Here is a 9032-nt window from a genome sequence, read left to right as displayed (position 1 = left end):
GGGGATAACATTAGCAATACCTAAATAAGAGTACTTGTCTATTTAGTATTAGGGTTTTTGGTTTGAATTACATTAGATTTATGAACTTAAGGTAGAAATTATGAACTTTTAGTTCTTGTATTAATTTATATTGAGTTCAATTGTGAAATGAAACAATTCATACATTAGGTCATATTGGACTTTTAGGATATAGATTCTAATACAATGAAAAAAGAAAAAGAATTAAAGGGAGGAGTTTATTAATGTATAAATTATGAACTTAAGGTTATATTGGACTTTTAGGATATGAATTGGACTTTTAGTTAACTAAAAAAAGATTAGGATATGAATTAACTAAATTAATTTCTTCTTGTTTTATTTGTATAGATGGAACATCGTACTTGGATGTACAATAGGAATTATCCTAATTGGCAGAGATTGCGGGAGGATTTTGTAGAAGGGGTGGATGACTTTATTAGACATGCAATGTCACTTCCACCATACCTAACTGAAGGAGTAATTAGGTGCCCTTGTGTTAGGTGCGAATGTATGAAGTTTGAAAAACCGGCGGAAGTTAAGCATCATCTTTATAGGAGGGGGTTTATAGAAAATTACTTTGTGTGGACTAATCATGGAGAAATCGATGGTAGCCATGGGATATTTCATAACATGGTTGTGGGTGAAAGTAGTCGGTCGGTGGAGAATACAAATCGTGATTCTAGAATTCATGATATGGTTGCGGATGCTTTTGGGATGCACTTAGGGGGTGAGCCCAATGAAAATGTTGAACAAACTCCTAATGATGTTGCAAAACATTTTTAAGAACAGTTAGAGGAAGTTAGTCGTCCACTACGTAACTGAAGTCCGCACTCTGAGTTGTCTGTTGCAGTTAGATTACTAAGTATGAAATCTGATTGGAATATTTTTCAAGGAGCCATGGACTCTTTCATTGACCTTATGCGTGAACTAGTTGACCCTGATATCGAATTACCTGGTGATTTCTATAAGGCAAAGAGATTAGTTTCTAAGTTAGGACTTTCGTCAATGAGAATTGATTGTTGTGAAGATGGTTGCATGTTATATTATAAAGATGATGCAGCTTTGGACAGTTGTAAATTTTGCGAAAAGCCTCGTTTCAAGAGGCTTTCCAGCGGTAATATGGTCGCTATCAAGTCGATGCATTATTTACCTCTTATATCTAGGTTAAAGAGGTTATATACGTCGATGAGTTCTGCTCCTCATATGAGATGACACTTTGAAAATAGAAGACCACCTGGTGTTATGTGTCATCCTTCAGATGGAGAAGCTTGGAAGCACTTTGATAGGACATGTCCAGATTTTGCTAGTGAACCAAGGAACAGTCGGTTAGGTCTGTGTGCGGATGGCTTCACGCCTTTTTCTGTATCTGCGACACCATATTCATGTTGGCCTGTCTTTCTTACACCTTATAATCTACCACCCGAGTTGTGCATGACTAGTCCATATATATTCTTAAATTGTATTATCCCCGGTCCACGTAATCCGAAAAGTTTGATTGATGTATATTTGCAACCTTTGATTGATGAGCTAAAACAATTGTTGTACGATGGTGTTGAAACATATGACATATCAACCAAGCAGAATTTCAATTTGCGTGCTAATTTAATGTGGACAATTAACGATTTTCCTGCGTATGGAATGTTGTCTGGGTGGATGATTGCTGGGAAGCTAGCCTGTCCTTACTGTATGGAAAATAGTAAATTGTTCACTTTGAAATATGGACGAAAGCAATCATGGTTTGATTGTCATCGTCAATTCTTGCCTCCTGATCATGAGCTTGGAAGGATGAAAAATGCATTCAAAAAGAATAAAATGGAATATGATTTTCCTCCTCCGATACTTTCAGGTGAGGAAATTTGGGAGAGGCTCCAGAACTTCAGTAAAGTTACTGAAGCTCCACCTTATAGATTCCCCGGATACGGTGTTACTCATAATTGGACGAAACGGAGTATATTTTGGGAGTTGCCTTATTGGAAGGATAATCTTCTCCGTCACAACCTTGATGTCATGCATATTGAGAAGAACTATTTTGACAATTTGTTCAACACAGTGATGGATGTTAAAGGTAAGACAAAGGATAACCCGAAGGCTAGAATGGACTTACAGGAATATTGCAGGCGGCCTGAATTATACTTGCAGACAGCAAACAATGGTAAGGTGTTCAAGCCCAAAGCAAGTTACACATTCAGTTTGGAGGAAAGACGGCAAATTTGTGATTGGGTAACGAAATTGAAGATGCCTGAGGGTTATGCGTTGAATTTTGGGAAAAAAGTTGATATGGAGGTAGGGAAGTTGAGCCATTTGAAAAGTCATGACTGTCACGTTTTCATGGAGACCTTAGTGCCTATTGCATTTTGTGGTTTGCCTGAACGAATCTGGAAACCCATCACAGAGATTAGTTTGTTTTTGAAAGACTTGTCTTCTTCCACATTAAGGGAAGAAAACCTACTCCAGATGGATCAGAACATTCGTGTAACTTCTACTAAGATGGAAAAGATATTTGCATGTGGGTTTTTAATGTGATGGAACACCTTCCAATCCACCTTGTACACGAGGCACGACTTGGAGGACCTGTTCAATGCAGATGGATGTATCCCTTTGAGAGGTAATATTGTAAGTTTGATGTAATTTTCTGTTTTATTTGAATGTTCTTGGCTAACCTGAAATTATGTAGGACAACTGGCAAATGCAAACAATTTGTTAAGCAGAGGAATAGGATTGAATGATCTATATGCGAAGCTTATCTTGCAAAGGAAACTGCTCATTTTTGTTCTTATTATTTAGAGAGTAATGTGCCATGTGCTAGGAATAGGCTCAACAGGAACACGGTCGACCTTAGGAATGATCCATTATATCCGCCTATGTCCATATTCAATCAACCAGGCCGATGTTCTAAGGATGTTAGAAAGAGAAGTTTGAGTGATATGGAGTTCAAGTCAGCTACACTTCACGTGTTGCTAAATTGTCCCGAAGTTGTACCATTTCTCAAGTAAGTATTGATTTAGTAGTTATCAAAATATAAAAATTACTGTGATTACATCTCAATGCAACTACTAAAAATATTTGATGTGTCACAGTCACTTCGTGGGTCAATTTGGCCATGATGATGTATATACGAGATTTGATACGTGGTTCAAACAATTTGTAAGTTTCTCCTTAAAATATTCTAACACTATGTAGGTAAACAATGTTTGGAAGTTATGCTAACTTATGAATTTTTTTAACAATATGTAGGTAAATGATCCAAATAATGGTGTAAATCAATTTTTGAATGATATATTGTAACGACCCGGCCGGTCGTTTTTGGAATTTATGCCCCGATCCCCTAGTAATTGCTTTTCCCAAGTTTATTCTGCTATTTTGATTTGCCGGGACGTTCGGTTTTGAGTTTCGGAGAGTTTTGGGACACATAGTCCCTAAAGGAGAACTTAAGTGTTGGAAAATGGTCCATAGTCAGAACAGTGTGAAGACGGCCTCGGAATGGAAATCCGATGGTCCCGTTAGCTCCGTTAGGTGATTTCGGGATTAGGAGCGTTTTCGGAATGTGTTTTGGAGGTCCGTAGCTAATTTAGGCTTGAAATGCTGAAGTTTGTATTTTTGAAGTTTCCGGTCCGATAGTGAGATTTTGATCCGAGGTTCGGAATGAGATTCTGGAAGTTGTAGTAGCTCCGTCATGTCATTTGGGATGTGTGTGCAAAATTTCAGGTCATTCGGACGTGTTTTGGTTAGGTTTTTGATCGAAAGCGTGTTTTGTGAGAATTTGAAGTTCTTAGGCTTGAATCATTGATTAATTCGAGTTTCCAGCGTTGTTTTAGGTGGTTTAAGGATTGGTACAAGTTTGAATGAGGTATTAGGTGTTATTGGTGCTTTTTGTTGAGGTCCCGGGGGCCTCGGGATGTCTACGGATGATTGACGGAAAGATTTTTGAAGTTGAGAGATTGCAGACTTTGCTGCTTCTGATATTTTCGCATTTGCAGTTTGGGGAACGCAGATGCGGCGCCACAGATGCGGCTAAGGGGACCGCCGAAGCGGATTTGGTGAATTCTTCAGGTACCGCAGATGCAGTTGATCTTCCGCAGAAGCGGAACCGCATCTGCGAGTGGGTTACCGCATATGCGGAACCTGGACTTTTAATGAAAGTCGCAGATGCGGGACCGCAGATGTGGAAATAGCTGGCCAGAAATAGTGATTTCGAGGGTTTAGTTTCAAAAGTTAGAAAAATCGAATTGGGGCTCGGGAGAGGGAGATTTTGAGAGGGATTTGAAGAGGAGATAATTGGGTAATGATTCTTTAACTCTTTGTAGTTATATTTCATCTATCTTTAATTAATTTCATCATCTAATTTCGGATTTTGAATGGAAAATGGGTAAAAAACTTCATAGACCTAATTATTGAGATTTGAGTGGGTTTTTGACCTCCGATTTGAGAGATTTTTATACGGTTAGACTCATGAGAGTACGAGGGTTCTGAAAATGTTATTTTCATCCGAATCCGAGATGTTGGCCTGAGGGGCATTTTGGTCATTTTTCCTAAATTCGCGCTTAGCTTTACATTAAATAGTAGAATCAGTTGCTTGAGATGTTATTTACAATATGTAATTTAGTTGAATAGATTTGGGCCATTTGGAGTCGGATACTCGTGGCAAACGTGTGGTTTCGAGTTGATTTTGGAGCCGGTTTGAGGTAAGTGGATCGTCTAACCTTGTGTGGGGGACTTTTCCCCTTAGGATTGATTTTGTGGTAATTGAAATGCCTCGTGCGTGAGGTGACGAGCGCGCACTTGTGCTAATTGTTGGAAATATGGTTCTTTTCTTTAAAAATAGCCTTGAATTGTGTTCCTCCTTTCTTTGCTTACACTGTTTGATATTTAAACCTGCTGTAGCTTAGAGAAACATGTCTACTTGACTAAATTGCCTTATCTGTCTTAACTGCCTTACCTGTGTTACGTGAACCATGCTAGGTTAGGATTACCTGCTTCACTTTGACATGCAAATTGATTGAATTGAGTTCTGTTGTTGTTGTTTATTTACTTTGGGACTACGGAACGGTATTTTGGGAGATCTCCCTGCACTTTATTTTGGGACTACGGGACGGTATCCCGGGAGCTCCCCTGTATGTTTACTTTGGGACTACGGAATTGTATTCCGGGAGATCCCCCTGCACTTTATAAGTTGGACCACAGGACTGCACCTGGGAGATCCACTGGACATGATATTTATATTTGGAACTACAGGACGGTATCCTGGGAGATCCCCGGCTGTTATCTCGAATTTTAGTTATGTTCTTTTACTGTGTTTTGTTTGCCGTTGTAATAGTTCTTGTTGCCCTTATATCATGTGTTATTTAATTACACTGTCATTTCACATTGTTAACCGGTATTATTACTTAACCTCAGTAGGGCCCTGACTTTCGTCGTCACTACCCAACCGAGGTTAGGCTTGGCACTTACTGAGTACCGTTGTGGTGAACTCATGCCCCTTCTGCGCATGTTTTTCATGTGCAGATCCAGGTACCTCCACCCAGGCGCATCATCCTCGAGGCGGAGAGATCTAGCAGAGACTTCAAGGTATATCTGCTGGGTCCGCAGACCAAGGAGTCTCTATCTTATTCTAGCTTTAGCAGATATCCTTCCTTTCTTACTGTTGTTTTAGACATTTTGAGTTAGAGCAGTGTACTTATTCTTTTAGCTTGTGTTCCCGCGAGTTTCCGGGTTTTGGGATGATATTGTAGACTTCCGTGTTATGGAATTGTATATGCCAAGTGGCATCTATACACCGTAATTTCTTTTAACTGTTCAAAGTTGAATGATTATTTTCCGCAAGTTATTTTGTTTTCCGCATTTTAGGCTTACCTAGTTGTAGAGACTAGGCGCCATCACGACATGTTCACGGTGGGTGAACTGGGGTCGTGACAAGTTGGTATCAGAGCTCTAGGTTCATAGGAGTCATGGAACACAGGTCAGTTTATTAGAGTCTCGCTGATCGGTACGGATACGCCTGTACTTATCTACGGGAGGCTATGTAACTGTTAGGAAAATTCCACTTCATTTGATTTCCTTGTCGTGCGAGATTTTGACATGACGACTTAACTTCTGTCTTTCTATTCTCTCACATATGGTGAGGACACGCGCTACCCGAGAGGATCAGGCACCCGTGCCCCTTACTGCAGCCGTCAGAGGCCGGGGCCGGGGTAAAGATCGAGGACGTGCTCGTGGTGCAGCCAGAGCACCTGTGCGAGCTGCCGCCGAGGTACCACCAGTAGTACCAGCCTGAGTCCAGACACCCGATACGTCTGCCACTACTACTCCAGCACTCCAGGAGACTTTGGCACAGTTCATGAGTATGTACACCACTTTGGCTCAGGCAGGGTTGCTTCCCCTTGCTGCAGCCACATCCCAGGCCGAGGGAGGAGTACAGAATCCCGCCGCCCGCACTCCTTAGCAGCGAGTGCATGTTGAGCAGGCCCTAGAGGTTATACCTGTGCCGCCTGCAGTTTCAGTTCAGCCCGAGGATAGGGCAGCGGTTTCAGAGGATGAGCAGTGGAGACTTGAGAGGTTCAAGAAATACGATCCTCCGATATTCAGTGGGTTAGCATCAGAGGATGCCTTAGGAATTCTGGAGGAGTGTTACCGTATTCTCTGTACTATGGGCATATCAGGATCGAGCGGGGTTTCCTTCACTACCTTTCAGCTTCGAGGAGCCGCCTATCAGTGGTGGCGTGCATATGAGTTAGACAGTTCGGATGAGGCAGCTTCCCTGACTTGGGCTCAGTTTTCAGATATGTTCACGAGGGAGTATGTTCCCCAGAGACTTAGGGATGCTTGGCGCACGGAGTTTGAGCGTTTGCGCCAGGGTACTATGACTGTCTCAGAGTATGTTGTCCGCTACATTGACTTGGCTAGACATGCCCCAGCTTTGGTTTCCACGGTCCACGAGAAGGTTTGCCGGTTCATTGAGGGGCTTATTCCCAGCATCAGGTCTAGCATGGCTCGTGAGTTAGAGACGGATATGTCTTATCAGTAGGCGGTGAGCATTGCTAGGAGGATTGAGGGTATGCATGCCAGGGACAGGGAGGAGCGGGAGGCCAAGAGGTCTCGAGAGTCGGGCCATTTTTCTGGTGCTCGTGCCCCAGCTGCAGGTCGTCATGGTAGGGGTCATATGGGTCACCCCGTTCATTCAGCTCTTCTAGCAGCCAGTGATATTCTGGCTCCACCTAGGCCTCAGGAGCCTTATTATGCACCTCCAGTCTCTAGTGCGCCTCCTGCATGGGGTGCTTCCAGTGGACAGTCCAGCAGATTTGGCCCGAGCCAGTCACAACTGCCACGTCCTCCCAGAGCTTGCTTTGAGTGTGGTGACACACGCCACATGGTGAGAGATTGCCCCAGACTCAGGAGGGGTGCACCTTCGCAGGCTCCTCAGCCACAGCAGGCCCCGTAGAGCTCTCAGGTTATGGTTCCAGCACCAGCTGCCACCCCACCGGCCCAGCCAGCTAGAGGTGGAGGTCGGGGAGGTAGAGGTCGCCCTCGACGGGGATGCTAGGCGAGATATTATGGCACTTCCAGGCCATACTGAGGCCGCCGCCTCCGATTTTGTCATCACAGGTACTATCTTGGTTTGTCACAGAGATGCATCGGTTCTATTTGATCCAGGCTCTACCTACTCTTATGTGTCTTCTTATTTTGCTCCGTATTTGGGGGTACCTCGGGATTCTTTGAGTTCCCCAGTTTATGTTTCTACTCCTGTGGGAGATTCTCTTGTTATGGACCGCGTTTACCGGTCATGTTTGGTTATTCTTGGTGGTTTTGAGACCAGGGATGACTTATTATTACTCAGCATGGTTGATTTTGATATTATTTTGGGCATGGACTGGTTGTCGCCCCATTATGCTATTCTTGATTGTCACGCCAAAACCGTGACGCTGGCTATGCCAGGTATACCGCGTGTTGAGTGGAGGGGTGCCTTAGGCCACACTCCCAGTAGGGTTATTTCTTTCCTTATGGCTCAAGGAATGATTGAGAAAGGTTGTGATGCGTACTTAGCTTATATAAGGGATGCCGGTATAGATACTCCTTCTGTTGATTCAGTCCCAGTAGTACGGGATTTCCCCGATGTGTTTCCAGCTGATTTTCCGGGCATGCCACCTGATAGGGACATTGATTTTGGCATTGATCTGTTGCCGGGCACTCAGCCCATTTCTATCCCTCCGTTACCGTATGGCTCCTCCTGAGTTAAAGGAGTTGAAGGAGCAATTGCAGGAATTACTTGATAAGGATTTTATTCGGCCCAGTGTATTGCCTTGGGGTGCTCCTGTGTTATTTATGAAGAAGAAGGATGGTTCTATGCGTATGTGTATTGATTACCGCCAGTTGAACAAGGTTACAGTGAAGAACCGTTATCCTTTGCCTCGTATTGATGATCTGTTTGACCAGCTTCAGGGCGCACGGGTGTTTTCTAAGATTGATTTGCGCTCAGGTTACCATCAGTTGAAGATTCGAGAGCCAGATATCCCGAAGACTGCCTTCAGGACTCGGTATGGTCATTACGAGTTCCTTGTTATGTCATTTGGGTTGACCAATGCCCCAGCAGCCTTTATGCATCTGATGCACAGTGTATTCCGGCCATATCTTGACTCTTTTGTCATTGTCTTTATTGATGATATTCTGGTGTATTCCCGGAGTCGGGAAGATCACGAGCAGCACCTGAGGACAGTGCTTCAGACTCTGAGGGAAAAGAGATTATATGCAAAGTTTTCAAAATGTGAGTTTTGGTTGGATTCCGTGGCATTCTTGGGTCACGTGGTGTCGAGTGAGGGCATTCGGGTGGATCCGAAGAAGGTAGAGGCAGTGCAGAGTTGGCCCAGACCATCCTCAGCTATAGAGATTCGTAGTTTCCTTGGCTTGGCGGGCTACTACCGTCGATTTGTGGAGGGGTTTTCATCGATTACAGCCCCTATGACCAGATTGACCCAGAAGGGTGCTCCGTTTCAGTGGATAGAGGAGTGTGAGGCGAGCTTTCA

The 9032-nt window shown here is 43.5% G+C and overlaps 1 protein-coding gene across 1 annotated transcript; it reads left to right on the top strand.

Moving 5' to 3' along the window:
* On the top strand, positions 8362 to 8781 carry LOC109228316 (RNA-directed DNA polymerase homolog; the record flags this gene model as incomplete). Its single annotated transcript, XM_019393467.1, has 1 exon — positions 8362 to 8781. A coding segment is annotated over exon 1 (420 nt), but the record flags the coding sequence as incomplete, so codon positions are not given.

This window comes from Nicotiana attenuata, chromosome 6, assembly GCF_001879085.1.
Source record: "Nicotiana attenuata strain UT chromosome 6, NIATTr2, whole genome shotgun sequence".
NCBI lineage: Eukaryota > Viridiplantae > Streptophyta > Magnoliopsida > Solanales > Solanaceae > Nicotiana > Nicotiana attenuata.
The sequence above is the reverse complement of the archived record's forward strand: the minus strand, read 5'-3'. Positions and strand labels throughout refer to the sequence as shown.